Source organism: Urocampus carinirostris, chromosome 10, assembly GCF_059441175.1.
Source record: "Urocampus carinirostris isolate Australia breed hairy pipefish chromosome 10, RoL_Ucar_1.0, whole genome shotgun sequence".
Lineage (NCBI taxonomy): Eukaryota > Metazoa > Chordata > Actinopteri > Syngnathiformes > Syngnathidae > Urocampus > Urocampus carinirostris.
Window position 1 is genome coordinate 36,484,765 of NC_142358.1, and position 19,736 is coordinate 36,504,500.

The following is a 19,736-nucleotide window of genomic DNA, read 5'->3' on the forward strand; positions in this document are numbered from 1 at the left end:
CACAATTTTTGATGGACGTTTGGATTTCAATGGCTTTGGACTTCACATTAGCACAGCTTTTGAGTTGAAGATTATGATTTGAATCTTAGAAAGATGTGATTTTCATAAGCCAGGGGTGTCAAACTCATTTTAACTCTGGGGCCACACTATAGAACAAACATTCTCTCGGGGGCCGGACTAGTAGATTAAAGAGAAAGAACAAGAGAGATAAAGAAATAAGAGAAAGAGGGAGGGAAAAGGAGAGAGGGCGGGACAAAGAAAGAAAAAGAGAGAGAGGGAGAGAGCGTGAGTAACAAAAGAGATAAAAAGTCATGAAAGGGGGAAAAGAAAGGGCGAGGAAGAAAGAAATCCAAAGAGAAATAGAAAGACAGAGGGAAAGAAAAGAGAAAAGAAAGCGCGAAGGATAGGAAGAGAGAAAGAAAAGAGAGAAAAGGAAAAAAGGAAGTTAGAACAAAAGAAGTTAAAAGACACAGAGAGAGAAAGAAACAAAGAGCAACAAAGGAAGAGAAAAAGAGACACACAGAGAGTGAAAGAGACAGAGACTAAGAGTAGGAGAAAAGGGGTGGAAGAGAGAGAGAGAGAGAGAGAGAGAGAAATACAAGTACAGTGTCTTTGTTCGAGGCACCTGGCTTTGGCAACATCAAGTTGACATATTTCAACCTGCCGCTTGTTTTTCTCTTGCGCTTCTCTGAGTGTTGTCTCGCGGGCCGGATTAAATCCCTTAGCGGGCCTGATCTGGCCCGCGGGCCGCCTGTTTGACACCTGTGAGTTAAGCTAACAGTTATCTTTCCGACTATTGTGGACGAGACAGTCTGTGTCTCGCCACGTGTTCCTGAATTCGGACCGAGTATTAAGAGAAGAGAGCAGTTCAGTTAAGTACATTTTAAGTTACAAAATAAAATAAATCTGAGTATACCCTGGACCTGGTAATAGCATACCCAAAGACATAGCATAGAAAAATGTCTCTCCCCTGTCTTTATAGAAAAGGGGCTTCGATTTTACAAACTGGAACAATAAACTTAACTCGGGTGGAAATTTTCAGACAGTCAAGAAGTCACATCTTCACAAACAGACCCTGGTTAACCCTAAGACTGGACTCAGGTGGATTACTGATGTGATCCACTTGTGCCTGCTCATTTGGTGCCAACCGCCGCAGGTCCTGATTAGCTCTCTGTCACTATTTGAACCCAGTCCTGTCCGTCCCCTGTGGTCAGTCCGTCTGTGAACCTCAGTGTATACTAGGCAAGCCTTTTTCGACCCTGACTCCCACCTGTCCCGTTTTTGCTCCCGTCTGTCTCCGGCTACAACCTGTTTTGCTCCTGACAGCGCCTGTTCTCCCTTCGCGGCTTATGACCTCTTTTCGTCTACTTTCCCATTCTGGCTTACGACACATTTCTGACCCCGACCACGCCTTGCTCTCCCAGTTTTTTTTGTCCCTGACACCGCCATCGCCCGCTACGGAATATCCACTTCCGTGTTCGGATCCCAGTCCGAATCTGAGAGCGTCCAGCGAACACCGGATCGTGGGCGCACCCCTTCCTCTCTCTTTTGATAAAGCTTGAGGAAAACTTCGCACAACTGGGTCCTGTTTCCGTTCTGGTCCTGACATTTTCAAGTTTATAAGATAAGGGTAGACTAATCAGACCACTTGTTTGGGAAAGTACTGAATGAACGGATACATTAAAACATCTTATGAATGCAGCAAGTAAATACTTCGTTAAAATATATAGATAATTGTGAGGAGCATTTTATAAAACTACATACATAGTATGATTAGTAAAATAATGATGTGATGATTAAATAACAAAAAAACTGCAATAATGATTACAATATTCAGTGACACATTTTGATAATCTAACACTATGCATCTAGTTATCTAGCTAGATATGCATCTAGTTAGCTAGCTAATTATAAATCCAGTTAGCTGTCTAGAGCAGCTTCAGCGACAGACTGCTGTCACAGTTTTGTTCCACGGACAGACTGAGGAGATCATTTCCTCCTCATGCCATGAGGCTCTTTAACTCCACCCGGGGGAGTAAAAGCCCACATTAAACCCCAACCCCACATTTGCATATTACCCTATTTTTATTACAGTGTGTATTTTCCGTAGCCCTATTTAATTACTCTATAGCAAAACATTGTATTTTGGTATTATTTTATTCTATATCTTTATTTTATTATTTTATTTTTCAACACAAGGATACTGCTGGAAGTGTAAATTTTCCCTATCTATCTAGCCAGTTATACTTTAGCTAGCTAGCTAGCCAGTTATACTTTAGCTATCTAACCAGTTATACTTTAGCTAGCTAGCTAGCTAGTCAGTTATGCTTGCGCTAGCTGGCTAACCAGTTATGCTTGCGCTAACTCGCTAACCAGTTATGCTCGCGCTAGCTTGCTAGTTATGCATCTAGTTAGGTAGCTATATATGTAGCTATATAGCTAGTTATGCATCTTTCGAATTGAAGATGAAGATTAGGGTTCAAATCTTGGCAATATGTTGTTTGCATTAGAAGCTATTTTGGGGACAAAGCTAGCTTTTATGCTAAAAGGGAATTGTGTAGGTTTCTTTTTTCCCTAAAACATGACAACATTTCTATAATTGTTTTGAGAATAAGATATCAATTTAATTTCACAAGCGCCTTGAATCATACGTTGTGCTGTAATGTCACCCTTTCTCGAACGGCCGCCATTTTTTCTACTTGTGTGTTGCGCGCTGGAGTTTTTTTTTTTTGCGCATGTGTCAGCAAATCTATAACATCCATTACTGTGCAACAGAGCAGGATGCTTACAATTGAAGGAGCTTGTAATAAAGCATGCTAGCTGCTAACAGACTCAGTTCCTTCTGTTGTGAGTTGGTTAGCGACAAGCACCCCCCTTCGCTCCATTTATATGAAAACAGTTTTTAGCATAATGGTGAATTGTCTGCATTCATATAACGCTTTTCAAGTCACTGAAGACCTCCCAAAGCGCTTTACAATGTGCTTCACACTACCCATTCGCACACACACTCACACACCGATAGCGGCCGATGGCCTTCTAAGGTGCCTACCTGCTTAATGGTTAGGGGTTCAGCGCCTTGCCTAAGGAAACTTCGACATTTAACCCAAAGAAGCCGGGAATCGAACTTGTGACCTCTCAAAAATGGCGGTCCTATACAGTATATGTTAGCTTTGTGTCATAAAATTACAAATTTCTAACAATTAGATTAAGTTTAATGTTATTTATCAAATCTCATCTCATCTCATTAGCCGTACCGCTTATCCTCATTAGGGTCGCGGGGGGGCTGGAGCCCATCCCAGCCATCATCGGGCAGTGGGCAGGGGACACCCTGAACTGGTTGCCAGCCAATCGCAGGGCACACAGGGACAGACAACTCATTCGCTCATTCACACCTAGGGACAATTTGGACCGGCCAATTCACCTGAAATGCATGTTTTTGGAATGTGGGAGGAAACCGAAGTGCCCGGAGGAAACCCACGCAAGCACGGGGAGAACATACAAACTCCGCACAGAAAGTCTGGAGCTGGATTTGAACCCACGACAGGTTCCCATGACATGAACTGTGAAATAATTATTATATTTAAATCGTTTTATTTCCTTGAGGAAGTTGATTACATTGCACCACGGACACAATCAAATTGAGCATGTCTGTCACCAAAAAGGTATCTAAAATACAGAATCATATTTTTAAATGCATTTTATATAGGGTTAAATGATTTCAAACACTTCAGCTACTATCCTTCCTGGGCGGAGTTTGCATGTTCTCCCTGTGCTTGAGTGGGTTTCCTCCAGGCACTCCGGTTTCAAAAACATACACGTCAGGGTATGAGTGTCATGATTACCGATGTGAATCACCTGTGCCCGCTCATTTGGTGCCAACCGCTGCGGGCTCTGATTGGCTCCCTGTCCCTATTTAAACCCAGTCCTGTCAATCCCCTGTGGTCAGTCCGTCTGCGAACCTCTGTGTATACTAGGCAAGCCATTTTCACCCTGACTCCTACCTGTCCCGTTTTTGCTCCCGTCTACGACCTCTTTTTATCCCCGACTACGTCTACTCTCCCCTTCTGGCTTACGACTCGTTTCCGACCCCGACCACGCCTTGCTCTCCCAGTCCCGGCTACTGACCAGTTTTTCTGTCCCTGACACCGCCATCGCCCGCTACGGAAGATCCACTTCCGTATTCGGATCATAATTCGATTGCTGGAGCGACTTGCTTCCCACGTCCAGCGAGCATCGGATAGTGGGCGCTGCCCTTCCTCTTTCGAGGAACGTTACGCGATTGGGTTTACCCTTGTGCTGGTCGTGACGATTAGGCCAGTCCAAATTGTCCCTAGGTGTAAATGAGCGAGTGTGTTGTCTGTCTCTGTGTGCCCTGCGATTGGCTGGCAACCAGTTCAGGGTGTCCCCTGCCCACTTTCGAAGAGAGCTGGGATGGGCTCCAGCACCCCCGCGACCCTACTGAGGATAAGCGGTGCAGATAATGGATGGATTAATGACAACAAACACTTAAAAAGAATAGTTAAGGTTTTTTTTCTAAAAAATTTGCAAATTTTCGAGAAGAATCCAGGTAAGAGAAAAATGCGGACATGAAATGTAGCTCCAAACAAAACACTCATAACCAATGTTCCCTCTAATTTTCCGCGGGTCTGAGCATTCACACAAAGTCGGTAAGCAACACTTGAAACAACAGTGAGCAACAGCAATCCCAAGTGTGGCAACTAAGTCAATATCAAACATGTCCAAAACTTGACATCAAGTTACATTTTGCTGAGTTTCAGGCAATGCAAAATGATTTTTCTCTTTTGAATGAATTGACTAATGTACGATTGCAAAGGTTGTACGGCCTACAAACATCATTTGTTTTTAGAACAATTCTTTCACAAAATTTCCATTTTTTTCCTGGTATCTTTTGTCTCATAATACTAACATTTTTAGGGGCTTATTTAGTCGGTTGCACGATGCAGAATTGTATTTAATCACATTTTTTTAGTGGAAGTACAATGTTGGCAACAAGATTGACTTGGTATAATTGGAAATTATTTGAATGCAACACAAACGTTTTCTTCTTTTTCCCTGTTTTTTTTCCCATTTTTAAAAATTCCTTTAAAAAAATCCCATTGTGTTTATTTTTTCCTAGCTGTTACTTTTTTTCTTTTTGTTCTCTATTGACCTTTTTTTCCGTTGTTTCTTTCTTTTCATTTTTTCTGGCTTTTTTCCGAATTTTTCCTTCTTTTTTCTTCTTTTTTTTCCTCCTGTTTCTGTTTTCTCAGCTTTTCACTACTTTTTCATTTTGGTATTTTTTTCTTTTTTGTTCTATTTTCCCTTCCTTTCAGTCATTTTGTGCATAATTTTACATAAAATTTGGTCATATAGGGATGAAAGAAGCAAAAACAACCTGAAGAGCCGGTTCGTTTTTAGTGAGCTGAGCCGAAAAAGCCGGTTCTCGAAAAACTCTACTGACTTTACTCAACTTCGTTCCACTTCGACCTTGACTTCCAAATACCGCATTTAGAACACAACGTCAGGGGAACCCGTGTATTTTTACCTTCATGCACTGTAACTTTGACTTACTTCGCTTCTTAATTAGCAATTTCGAGCCCTGATTTTTGTGAGCTGGCTAGATTTTCTTGTGCGCGGAAAAGCTCTGGGCAGTGCGCAATTGCGCACACACGCAGCTTAGAGGGAACATTGCTCATAACAAATAACAAGTTCTCAGCTTCGAAATGATTGGTGCCCCAGATGCTAATATTTGTACTGTAGCCACACATACAATTACGCACAAAGACTCATTCCCTGAAGTGACCTTCAGTTACGCAGCCTGGCATTCAATTACTTGGCTGTCAGTGTCCCATCCAGCCCAGCGGCTGCACGCCCTTGAGAGGCCTTCGCAGAAATTTGGCCGTAAAGCACTCTCACATTGTCCTCGCGGACAAACATTCCGCTTTCCAGTTTCGCGTCGCCGGCGAGACGGGATACGAAAAGAGAGCGGATGTGAATCGTGACGCTTGGCCTTGTCTGGCAAGATGAGCTGTGATCTCGCGTTAGATGTACTGTTGTTGAATTTTAACTTAAGTAGACGCTCAAAATAGGGTGAGAAGTCCATCCATCCATCCATCCATTATCTGCACCTCTTATCCACAGTAGGGTCGCGGGGGTGCTGGAGCCCATCCCAGCTATCCTCGGGCAGTGGGCAGGGGACATAGAGACAGACAACTCACTCGTTCATTCACACCTAGGGACAATTTGGACTGGCCAATTCACCTGACATGCATGTTTTTGGAATGTGGGAGGAAACCCACACAAGCACGGGGAGAACATGCAAACTCCACACAGGAGGTTCGATCTCATGACCTCAGAACTGTGCCGCACACGCGCTATACACTGCTCCACCGTGCTCCCCTCGGTGAGAAGTCAGCCATGGATTTTGAACTCGCAAAGAGGTCCAGGCGTGTAGCTCTCAGATAAGAGAATTCCATCCCTTCCTCAAGCCATCCAGCAAGGTCCTGGTTTTTTATTAAATCGTCAAGGTTACAAAAAAACAGATCAGACCTGAAAAGGTGTAGGAATCAAAGAATAGCCACAAGATTGGTTAATAGCAACAATGATGCAATGGTCAAAACAACAAACAACAGTGAGTTAAAATAAGGAACTGGCATCCCATGAAATCTTGTCTCAATAGTAAAAACAGTAATCCCTCGTTGTTCGAGGGAGTTACGTTTTAAAAAGGTCCCCGATAGTCAAAATAATAATAATAATAATTTCCTTTGTATTGTCATTCTTTGTAACAATGTACACAGAACGAAATGTCGATACACCTGACCCGTTGTAGCGAGCCGATGCAGCCGCAGCCAACAGAGGGCGCCGCCATTTTACCAATTAGGTATGACTCGGCCGAGGCGCGAACCAGCGACCTCCCAGTCTCAAAGCGGGCACACTACCATCTAGGCTACTGAAAATGGCCAAGGTAGAAACCTTTATCTATTTATTTATTTCATAGAATACTCCAGCATAGGTTGAAACCAAAGAACAAACCCTAATTTACAGTCTCAAGCATTTGTTTAATAAATAACAGCAAATAACAGCAAAAATGATTTTAATATTAAACAATAAATCATTTGTATTCAATAAATTTCATTTACTCATTATTGGATTAGATTGGAGAAAAAAAATGGACTGAAACATGTTTTTACCAAATTCAACAATTTAGTAAATCAATATGTATACCCATCTCGATGCTAATTCCAAATCTACTGGTCATATTTTTAATAATATTTGAAAAAAAACTCAATTTCTCAGTCTAAATGTCATGATTAATATTGTCATTTACCCGTGACCGCCCATTTATCGCCAACCGCCGCGGGTTCTGATTGGCTCCCTGTCACTATTTGAACCAAGTCCCGTCAGTCCCCTGTTGTCAGTCCGTCTGCAAACATCTGTGTATACAAAGCTAGCCTTTTTCGACCCTTACTCCCACCTGTCCCGTTTTTTGCTCCCGTTTGTCTCCGGCTATGATCTGTTTTGATCCCGACCACGTCTGCTCTCATGTTCCAGCTACGACCTGTTTTGATCTTGACTACGTCTACTCTTCCGTCCTGGCTTACGACTCGTTTCCGATCCCGACCACGTGTTTGCTCTCCTGTCCCGGCTATCGACCTGTTTTTCCGTCCCTGACACCGCCATCGCTCGCTACGGAAGATCCACTTCCGTATTCGGATCACAATCCGATTGCGAGAGCGGCTTCCCCTCTCTATCTCAATAAACTTGTGAGAACCGTTATGCGATTGGGTTCACCCTTTGTCCTGGACGTGACACTCAAAAGGAAACGGTGAATTAAACATTTTTTAGTCAATGGTCAGCAATCAAACTTGTGGGTATAAGCTAATTGTGTTAGCCACCATTTATTAAAAGTAATTTAATGTTTTATTTTCTGTTGCACCGGTAAATATTTAAAATAAAGTCAACTTATTTCAAAGCTTCATAGTTTTAAAAGGAAGCACAATGAATAACAATGTGTATTCTCAAGTTAATGGTATTTAAAGTGATGCATTTCTAAGGTTGCGGTTAGCAATCACACTCGTAGCCATATGCTAATTGTTTTAGCCACTGTTGATGAAAAGTGATTCAGTGTTTTGTTTCCTGTTATTTCCTCTTGTAGTTGTTACTATTTGAAACAAACGTCAACTTATTTAAAAACTTTACAGTTTAAAAAGGAAACTCAATGGATTAAAGAGTGTATGGTTAATGGCCTCAACTCGTGATTCACAATCACACTTGTAGCCACATGCTAATCGTGTAACCCACTGCCTGGATATTTTTGAGCTATTTAGGCGCAATTACACATGTAGCCATATGCTAAACATGTTAGCCACTGCTTATAATAAGTATTTTGTTCAAGTATTGTCAGGACCAGACACAGGACCCAATTGCGTTACGTTTCTCACAAGCCTTGTTAAAGGAAAGAGGAAGGAAAGAGGAAGGGCTGCGCCCACGATCCGGCGTTCGCTAGACGCGGGAAGCAAGTCGCTCTGAACGCGGAAGTGGATCTTCCGTGGCGAGCGATGGCGGTGTCCGGAACGGAAAAACGGGTCAGTTTCCAGGACGGGAGAGCAAAAAAACGTGGTAAGGGTCGTAAGCGAGTCGTAAGCCAGGAAAGAAGAGTAGACGTGGTCGGAGACAAAAAGAGGTCGAAAGTCAGGACAGGAGAGTAGACTTGGTCAGGAATCAAACGGGTCGAAGCCAGGGGACAGACAGGAGCAAAAACAGGTGGGAGTCAGGGTGCAAAACAATTGAACTTTTGAAGCTGAAAGTGTCAGGACCAGAACAGAGAGAGGACCCACTTGCGTTGCGTTTCTCACAAGTTTCAGTGGAAGAAAGAGAAAGGGTTGCGCCCACGATCCGGTGATTGCTGGACGCGGGAAGCAGGTCGCTCTGAACGCGGAAGTGGATCTTCCGTGACGAGCGATGGCGGTGTCGGGGACGGAAAAACGGGTCAGTAGCCGAGACAGGAGAGCAAAAACGTGGTCAGGGTCGGAGGTGAGTCGTAAGCCAGGAAAGGAGAGTAGGCGTGGTCGGAGACAAAAAGAGGTTGAAAGTCAGGACAGGAGAGTAGACTTGGTCAGGATCAAACAGGTCGAAGCCAGGGGACAGACAGGAGCAAAAACAGGTGGGAATCAGGGTGGAAAAAGGCTTGCCTAGCTTTTACTGAGGTTCGCAGACGGACTGACAACCGGGGATTGACAGGACTGAGTTTAAATTAGGTGCTTCACATCAGTAATCAAGTATTTTATTTCCTGTTTGACCAATTACCCTTACACTCCAAGAGTATTGTTCTATATTCTTTTTAATCAAAGGCTCGGGCAAAAATATATGAATACATCTATTTTGACATCATTCTACTAATCAGCTCCTATCAAGATGAACGTCTCTACAATGATGTTACAATTTTGAGCGAATGAGTCACAAATCAAGCAGTAAAACATGCCGACCGAATGAATGAACCAACCCGTGCAGGAAATGAAATCGCACAATGATCAAGCCGCTGCTGATTGCGCCCTCTTGAGGATTTCATAATAAGATTGGGCAATTATTAGTTCTGGAACTCCTTGCAGGGACGTCAGCATGGAAAATATTGAGTTTTTTTCCATTCTTTTTTTCCTCACTGGTCGCTTAAAGATTGACGTCAAGTGACTCATTTTAGCAACATTAAACAATGCAGCTAGTGTGAAGTAAGAAGAAATTTGAAGCAGTAAAAATCCAAAAAGCTTTTGATAACCTTCAGACATTCAGTCATAGAAACGATTTTTTCTGTCCATGAAGCCAATGAAATGGAAGTCACTTATGTGAATTTATGTTTATTACCAGGTTAAATATTAAAAATTGGGTTAAAGAGACTCACTTAACTAATTAAAAAAATTACTAGAAAATCACAATGACCGTCCACTGGTGAGCTACAGTGGCTTGCGAAACGATTTGGCCCCCTTGAACTTTGTGGCCTTTTGCCACATTTCAGGCTTGAAACATAAAGATACATAAACTGTATTTTCTTATGACGCATTAAAAAAGTGGGACACAATCATGAAGTGGAACACACTTTATTGGATATTTTAAACTTAAGAAACAAATAAAAAATGAAAAAGTGGGTGTGCAAAATGATTCAGCCCCATTGAGTTAATACTTTGTAGCGCCACTTTTTGCTGCAATTACAGCTGCAAATCGCTTGGGGTATGTCTCTATCAGTTTTGCACATCGAGAAACTGATATTTTGGCCCATTCCTCCTTGCAAAACAGCTTGAGCTCAGTGAGGTTGGATGGAAAGCGTTTGTGAACAGCAGTTTTCAGTTCTTTCCACAGATTCTCAATTGGATTGAGGTCTGGACTTTGACTTAGCCATTCTAACACCTTGATATTTTTTGGGGTGAACCATTCCATTGTAGCTTTTGCTTTATGTTTTGGATCATTGTCTTGTTGGAAGACAAATCTCCGTCCCAGTCTCAGGTCTTTGGCGGACTCCATCAGGTTTTCTTCCAGAATGGTCCTGTATTTGGCTCCATCAACCTTCCCATCAATTTTAACCATCTTCTCTGTCCCTGCTGAAGAAAAGCAGGCCCAAACCATGATGCTACCACCACCATGTTTGACTGTGGGGATGGTGTGTTGAGGGTAATGAGCTGTGCTGCTTTTACGCCAAACATAACGTCTCGCATTGTTGCCAAAAAGTTTGATTTTGGTCTCATCTGACCAGAGCACCCACCTTCTTCCACATGTTTGGTGTGTCTTCCAGGTGGCTTGTGGCAAACTTTAAACAACACTTTTTTATGGATAGCTTTAAGAAATGGCTTATTTCTTGCCACTCTTCAATAAAGGCCAGATTTGTGCAGTATACGACTGATTGTTGTCCTATATACTGTGTACTATGCCTTCTTCGACTGAAGTACGCACGGTGCCGAAATGCAGCGCTGAGGTGCAGCGCCAAAGTATGTTACTCAAGTAAAAGTACAGTTACTTCTGTCACGGACCAGGAACGGAGACTGGACCAAATTGCATTCGTTTTACTCAGCTTTATTTAGAAGCAAGAAAGGGCTTGCATCCACGATCCGGTGATCGTCGGTCACGGGTAGCAGATCACTGGGAACGCGGGAGTGGCACTTCTGTGTCGATCGAAGGCAATGTCGAGAGCGAGAAAAAACAGGTCGATGACCGGGACGGAGGAGCAAAAACGTAAACAGGTTCAGAAAAGAGGTCGGCAACGGGAATCAGACGGAAAACAGGGCAGGATAGAGTCAGAAGTCACACAAGTTTGCCTAGCATGTAGCGTAGGTTCACGAACGATACGACAATTGTTGACAGGAAAGCGGGGGTTTAAAAAGAGGTCACCAGCCAATCAGGGTCCACGGCTGTTGGCGCTAACGAAGCAGACTCAAGTGCCCCCGCATCAGTAATCATGAATACTTCAGAATAATATTACGCAAGTAGTCAAACAAATAATTACTAAAAGTAAGTGCATGCTGGGCAGATCCCCCATGAAAAAAAAAATGTTGAGAGAGAAGCCCGGCCCGGCCCAGCCCGACATTAATGATTGACATTTTATACCCAAACCGATATTCGGGCCCTAGATTTTACCTCTTCTCTCCAGTGACAATTATATAAATTTCTAGCTACCTTGTTAGCTTACTTTCTAAAACCTTATAAATACTCAACTTTTTGGGGGGGAAAAAGTTAGGATTTGCAGATTAAACAATGAACTCAAGTTCTAGATTGTTGGCTGAGCAGATGGATATTCGGCTATGGAATTCATAATACACTACAGCTCGGCTTTTAAATTCCTTTTTTTGGTCCAGAGGCACAATAGCAAAGCAGATTCCGGTGGGAAAAAAAAAATCAAATAATTTGATTTAATCTGCTTCTGTTTCAGAGCAGAATCTGCACTGGCTGAAAGGAGGAAAGTGGATTAACTCTGTGACAGGATAACGCCGATTAAAATGATAAACACACTGGCTAAGTGATCCATATGGCCGGGCAGAAATGGAGTCCGAGAGGGAGAAGGGAATATCTGCGGTTCGATTCCCGTTTGTCAACCCTCCCCCTGAAAAACTGTGCTTCAATTAAATTCCCTTCTGCAAGATTTTACAATTTTACAATATCCGTTACACAGTTTAGGATTTATGACAGGGTTGGTTTATTGTTCCAAGCAAAAATGTATGTTTTAATGCATAAGACCCCCGGGATACAACATGAATCCGTTCTAAGGTGGGGATCACTAAGTGAAAATGCTGTATAGCGGGGCATAGAAATGTCAGGACCAGAACAAAGACAGGACCCACTTACGTGCGTTTCTCTTAGTTTTATTAGGAAGAAGGGAGAGGGTAGTGTACAGAATCTGTAGATCGTTGACAGGTTACTCAGATGCGGAAGTGGTATTTCCGTGGCGAGCGAAGACGGTGTCGAGAGCGGGAAAAAACAGATCGATGGCCGGGACGGGGGAGCAAAAACGTAGTCAAGTTCAGAAAAGGAGTCGGAGCCGGGAATCAAATGAGAATCAGGACAGGAGAGAGTCAGGGTCGAAAGGGCTTGCCTAGCGTGAGCTGAGGTTCGCAGACGGACTGACAACGGGTGACAGGAAGACGGGGATTTGAAAAGAGACAAGCAGCCAATCAGCGTCCGATGCAGTTGGCGCCAAAGGAGCAGACTTAGGTGCCTCGCGTCAGTAACCATGACAAGAAACCTTTTATAATTAGCGCAGAACACCCGGTACTTCAGATAAAAGACATCAAAATAAGCTTACATGTATAACAAAGATCCAAGTGATTAGATAAAATTATAAATTAATATACATGTCGAGAAAATAATGAAATGTTATTTATTTTTGGTGAGCCGCGATTTGAGCTGGTCAAGTAGAGTAGCAGGTGGATGCAGAGAGTGACAGCAGATTAAAAATTAAACTAGTTTGTAAGGATTGTGCACATCCTCATTTTCAATAACACCCCTGATTGTCCATTAGTTACAACCACGTATCCTAGCGACGGTAGCCGTCCGTGTGCCTTCTTCGTATTTCTTGACAATCATCAGCTTCATTTACATTGTTATCATCTAAAATGTGACAGAAACAAAATGAAAATAAATCCAAACAGCTTGCCAAGATCATTTTTGCCGTTCCATGTATTCCGTTACTCCCCAAGCCTGCACAAAATTTAGTCAGTCAGTTTTATGTTAGTTTTGCCGGAGATCAAAGCCAGGAGAGAAGGCTTACCACCTGTTGTGAGTCATAATTTTATTCGTATTTAGTTTCTTTTGTCTTTTATTAGCATATTTGGTATTGGAGTAATCCAAAAGTAATTGAAAGTAATCCAGTTAAAGTAACCCTACCCAACCCCGATTGTATTTTGTCCACTTAGAAACAGATTGACGCTTTGGACCTCTCCCAGTAATGATCTCAGTCCCCTTAATGAACGCTTCCACTCCCATTTGGGATTGAAATGTCAGCAAAGCGCAGCTCGACAAAAGCGCCATCCGGTTTTTGGCAAACTGTAAAAAATCCATTCCCCGACCGAGCGTTGTGCTGAGACAGGTAAGCTTCGGGTCCAACGGCGGTTCCTCACCAGATCAATGGAACGCTCTGCGTCCACAAAACGCTGCGCAGCTTTAATGTGCGCGCGGCAGAAAGAAAAAGGTGGATCGAAGGCACGGGAATCCGTTTTCTGATGGAAGCGCTTAATTACAGGTGCCCACGGAGTGAGAGAGGAACCCCGGTTTGTGACGGCACGCGCCGGTGAGAGCGTGATCCTGGGGTGCGACGTGTCCCCCACCCTGGATGGTCAGCAGCCCCCCTACGTGGTGGAGTGGTTCAAGTTTGGAGTGCCTATCCCCTTCTTCATCAACTTCCGCTTCTACCCTCCGCATGTGGACCCGGAATACACCGGTGAGACATTTACAACCTCCAGGGCTCCATGCCCTTGCAAACTGTCCTATTTTCCCTTACAAAATACAAAATAATCTTACACCATATTTTTTTTCAAACGTGTTTATTGATGTAGTTTAACGTGTTATATTGTACATGTGTTTCGTTATATCATATATATTGTTCATTAACATGTTGTGAGATACCGAGTTGCTCGACATGAATGAGTTTTATTATAAAAAAAAATTCAAGAATTACCGTAAATTCCAGACTATAGAGCGCACCTGATTATAAGCCGCACCCACCACATTTTAAGAGGATAACCGCTTTTGTACTTACACAGGCCGCACCTGTACAAAAGCCGCATGCGCCCACATTAAAACGTGTGACACAATCACAAAATTAACCCAAACCCGACTTTGAGTCCCGCGATTGGAACTGAATACAAAGTACACAATCCGAAAACCACAGCCGGCAAAATGAACGGAAAATGATACCGGTACTTAAGGTTTGATGCAGACCTGCAGAGACCGGGTCCCGTTGAAAATAATCCAAGGAAAAAAAAATGTATATTTCCAAAGGTAAGGGTGGGAAAAATATATCCACTATTGTCCGCTGCGTCCACAAACACGTCTCACCTTTACTCCACTTCCCATCAGTCCCCGTTGTTTTCGCCCCTTCTTTTTGATTCGCCCGTGGAAAACATATCAGAATAAGTCTCTAAAATAAATACATTAAAAAAATATACAGTTGCAAATACATATTATACATGGTTACACATATTTACAAAGAAAGACGGTACACCGAGAGAGTTTTCAAAGCTTTAATAATAATATTATAACTTTCATTCCAAACCGTGCCTGTGAAGGGTAGCAAAATGCTACTAGGAACACGCTCGCACCACAGTAAACGGGTCTGTTATGAAAATATACTGTACTTGTAGAAATCACGGTAAACCATCCTAAACTTCCTCCTTATAACTGACGTCATCAAAGTCGTCTTCCCCAGTATGGGAAAGAGACTTTGTCATATAGACGTCGTCCCACGCTCCCTTATTCAAAAACACGCTAGCAACACGCTCGCAAAGTAAAGTTTATGTGCAGTAGCTCTGTTTCCTTCTTTATCGGACTGCTCGATTGCTTTTAGCTTGAAAGCTGCGTCATGTGCCTTACTTAATGCAATTTACACGGTGAGGATATGTCTACGCTAGTTTAAATTGTGCAGAAGCTAAGAAGTTGCAGTCTTCCTCGGCGCATATATTCCACCGGTCTAAATCTTACCTTTTGTGCTCGAGCGCCGCTGGCGGCTGTTAGAAAAATTACATAAATTGGCCGCATCACTGAATAAGCCGCAGGGTCGAACGTTTGGGGAAAAAGTAGCGGCTTATAGTCCGGAATTTACGGTAAGTAGCTTGTACGTCCACTTTAGAAGGAAAAAAATACATGCAAATATATTAAAGTAGAATAACACATTTTTTAATTCAAATTATGAATTCATTTTCTGCATTAAATTATTGTTGGTAATATACTGATTAAAGGGATAACCACAAACCTGTCTTTTTTCATTTTCTCCTTTTATACTTCCTTTTTTTCTCAACTTCTTTATACAACATAATATCTCGTAATATAATGCATCAAAGCGAGTGAGCCGTTTGAGAGCCGGCTCTCTTTAATGAGTTGAGCCGAAAAAGCCGGTTCGCTAAAAAGAGACGGACTTCCTTTCACTACACAACTCAAACTGGTTTGACTTGATTGATTTGCCGTTTGGTGATAGTCAGTGTATACGGATGGTACCCATAATTGACAAATTTGTGTTTTTCCGTACAGATTTTTTTGTATGTCGTACACGTTTTAAAATGCATAATAAACGTACTTTGTACGGCAAAAACAGGTTGACAGGTATGCATTTACTTGATTTAGTGAGGTGGCCTTTGCCTTTGTTTTCTTTTGTTTGTGGTGTTACCGCGAAAAACTCCTTCACCATTGCTGTTTTGCCACTGAAGGAAGGACTTTTTCGAGTTCTGTTGAGGTTTTTTATTACAAAATATTTCTGGCACAGGTAGAGGTCCAGAACAATGCTTATTGAAGTACAAAGATCAAAATGGCTGACAATCACTTTTATACTAGGAGTGCCCTGACAAAAATGATACCACAGCATAGATGTCATAAAAAATTCCAACTCTACTCTAAGAGAGCTGAAGTGTATAATCATCCATGAAGTTTTTGTCCAAACTGGCTTCTGGTTTTAGTGTTTCACACCAAATTTCATGTTTTAGAGATATAATAAAATTTAAGGTAATCGGCTCACGCTCTCTCCCCCTCTCTTTTTCTTTCTTTGTCCTGCCCTCTCTCCTTTTCCCTCCCTTTTCTCTTATTTCTTTATCTCTCTTTCTTTCTCTTTAATCTACCTGTTAACTTTTCGAAAATGGATTTGCTTCCATTTGGGTTTATGACAAAGACCTAGATCAAGATTCTCTTAAGCCCCGACACACATAAAGGAGCCAATGGGAAATAACAGCGCCACAAACTTGATTGATCTATGACCCACAGGGTTGGGTAGGGTTACTTTGACTGGATTACTTTCAATTACTTTAGGATGACTCCAATACCAAATATGCTAATAAAAGACAAAATAAACTAAATACGAATAAAATGATGACTCACAACACGTGGTAAGCTTTCTCTCCTGGCTTTGATCTCTTTGATCTCCGGCAAAACGAACATAAACTGATGACCCAGGCAGTGGAATGCAAGTGAAAGGCTGGCCTATTAGAGATGCATTACACCAGGGGTGTCAAACTCATTTTGACTCGGGGGCCACACGATAGAACAAACATTCTGTCTGGGGCCGGACTACTAGAATAAAGAGAAAGAAAAAGAGAGATAAAGAAATAAGAGAAAGAGGGAGGGAAAAGGAGAGAGGGCGGGACAAAGAAAGAAAAAAAGGAGAAACGGAGAGAGCGTGAGACACAAAAGAGATAAAAAGAGAAGTCGTGAGAGAGGGGGAAAGAAAGGGAGAGGAAGAAAGAAATCCAAAGAGAAATAGAAAGACAGAAGGAGATAAAAGAGAAAAGAAAGTGCGAAGGGTAGGAAGAGAGAAAGAGAAGAGCGAGAAAAGGAAAAAAAGAAGTTAGAGCCAAAGAAGTTAAAAAGACACAGAGAGAGAAACAAACAAAGAGCAACAAGGGAAGAGAAAAAGAGACACAGGGAGTGAAAGAGACAGAGACAAGAGAGTGGGAGAAAAGGGGTGGAAAAGAGAGAGAGAGAGAAAGAGAGAAAGAAATACAAGTACAGTGTCTTTGTTCGAGGCATCTAGCTTTGGCAACATCAAGTGGACATATTTCAACCTGCAGCTTTTTTTTCTCTTGCGCTTCTCTGCGTGTTGTCTCGCGGGCCGAATTCGATCCCTGAGCGGGCCCGATCTGGCCCGTGGGCCGCCTGTTTGACACCTGTGCATTACACGCTGCATGAATGGCATCATAACCTTAAAAAAAATAAATCCCACCACGCTGATTTAGTCAATATGTCGGCGCTGTGCCTTCAACGCAGCGGGAAATTGCTTGCTCCGATGGCGTGCGGGAGACAAGATGGCGAACTGTCAGAAATGGGGTCACGTTTATCCCCTCCCCTTGCTTCCTCTTTACCGCCTCACCCTCGGCTTTTAATTCTTCGTCAGCAGGGTTGGGTAGGGTTACTTTAACTTGATTACTTTCAATTACTTTTGGATTACTCCATTACCCAATATGCTAATAAAAGATAAAATAAACTAAATATGAATAAAATTAGTACATTTTGTGCAGGCTTGGGGAGTAACGGAATACATGGAACGGCAAAAATGATGTTGGCAAGCTGTTTGGATTTATTTTATTTTTGTTTCTGTCGCATTTGATGTTCGTTTTGCCGGAGATCAAAGAGATCAAAGCCAGGAGAGAAAGCTTACCACGTGTTGTGAGTCATCATTTTATTCATATTTAGTTTCTTTTGTCTTTTATTAGCGTATTTGGTATTGGAGTCATCCAAAAGTAATTGAAAGTAATCCAGTTAAAGTAACCCTACCCAACCCTGTTCGTCAGATGGAAACAGTGTCGCTGCGTTTCAGGTCCTGAGTCTAAAAACGAGGCCGGGTTTTGACAATGTTTTTTCTTTCGAAAGGAGATCCCTGTTGAGTAACAGCAGGTTTCCTCGGAATGGGGTAAGTTCCCCCTTCCAAGTGCGTTAGCGTCCAATCGGCTTCACGAGGTGCAAGTAGAGCGGAAAAAACACCAGTGTTGTCAGGACCAGAACGGAGACAGGACCCACTTGCGTTTCTCACAAGTTTTATTGGAAGAACGAGAAAGTGTTGCAGTGTTCATTTTACCTCTGAAAAGTGATGAGTCCCGGGGACTCACATTCTCAAAAATCTATGGGTCCCAACAGAGATCTATGGGTCCCCAAAATTTGGTGTGCTCCAGGCCCTTACAAACTGTCGTATTTTCCCTTACAAAATACAAAAAAAAATCTTTTTTTTTCACATTTTTTAACATGTTATATTGTACATGTGTTTCCTTAGATCATATATATTGTTAATGAACATTTTGTTGTAAGACACTGAGTTGCTCGACATGAATGAGGTTTATTATAAAAAAGTTCAAAAATGAAGTCGCTTGGACGTTCACTGTAGAAGGAAAAAATACATGCAAATAGAATTAAGTAGAATAATACATTTTCTTATTCAACTTATGAATTCATTTTATGCATTAAATTATTGTTGGTAATATACTGATTAAAGGGATAACCACAAACCTGTCTTTTTTTCCTTTTCTCCTTTTATACTTCCTTTTTTTCTTAACTTCTTTATACAACATCATAATTTGTAATATAATGCATCAAAGCAAGTGAGCCGTTTGAGAGCCGGCTCTTTAATGAGTTGAGCCGAAAAAGCCGGTTCTCTAAAAAGAGACGGGTTTTCACTACACAACTCGAACTCGAGATCGGTGTGCAGACGAAAACGTGTCGGGGGACAGAGGGAGCAAAAAACAGGTGGGAGTCAGGGTCGAAAAAAGGCTTGCCTAGTGTTAACTGAGGTTCGCAGACGGACTGACAAAAGGGGACAGATTGGAGTGGGTTTAAATATTTGAAGAAACTCTTATGTGCGCGTGACTGCCGTGAATATATGGTACTCATTAAAAGAGCCATATATGGTTCATGAGCCATAGGTTCCCAACCCCTGCACTATTGGATAAACATGTAAGAAATACTTAGTAAGACAATGGTTGTCAGAACCCAAACAGACGGTGGACCCAGACGCGTAACATTTTTACACAAGCTTTATTTCACGGGAATGGGGCAGTCATGTGCGTGAACACAAACTTCAGTGATTCGGCGATCGCTGGGCAAAGGAAGTGAGACAGAGGAATCAGGAAGCCGGAGGCAGACGAGATCGAAACCGTAAAGGACAGACGGGATCCATACTGGATACAGCAGCAAGAAACCAGCCAGGACGGGACAGACAGGATCGATACCGGATACAGCAGCAAGAAACCAGCCAGGACGGGACAGACAGGATCGATACCGGATACTGCATTCACGAGCAGGATACCGGACAGGACGGGAAAGACAGGATCAATACCGGATACTGGATACCCGAGCAAGGTACCGGACAGGACAGGCCAGACGGGATCGATACCGGACACTGGATACACGAGCAAGATACCGGACAGGGCAGGACTAACTGAATCGATACCGGATACTGGATACACGAACAATATACCGGACAGGGCAGGAAAGACAGGATCGGTACTGGAGACTGGAGCAAGATAGCGGACAGGACGGGCCAGATGGGATCGATACTGGATACAGCAGCA

At 42.5% G+C, this 19,736-nt stretch overlaps 1 protein-coding gene across 4 annotated transcripts in view; it reads left to right on the forward strand.

Annotated features, from left to right (window-relative positions):
* Positions 1–19,736, forward strand: part of igsf9ba (immunoglobulin superfamily, member 9Ba) — a 130,068-nt gene that overhangs the window by 14,979 nt on the left and 95,353 nt on the right. For all 4 annotated transcript variants that reach the window (XM_088345384.1, XM_088345386.1, XM_088345385.1 and 1 more), the window contains one exon: positions 13,718–13,915. In XM_088345384.1, coding sequence (XP_088201510.1) covers positions 13,718–13,915 — 198 coding nt within the window. The remainder of the gene's footprint in view (positions 1–13,717; positions 13,916–19,736) is intronic.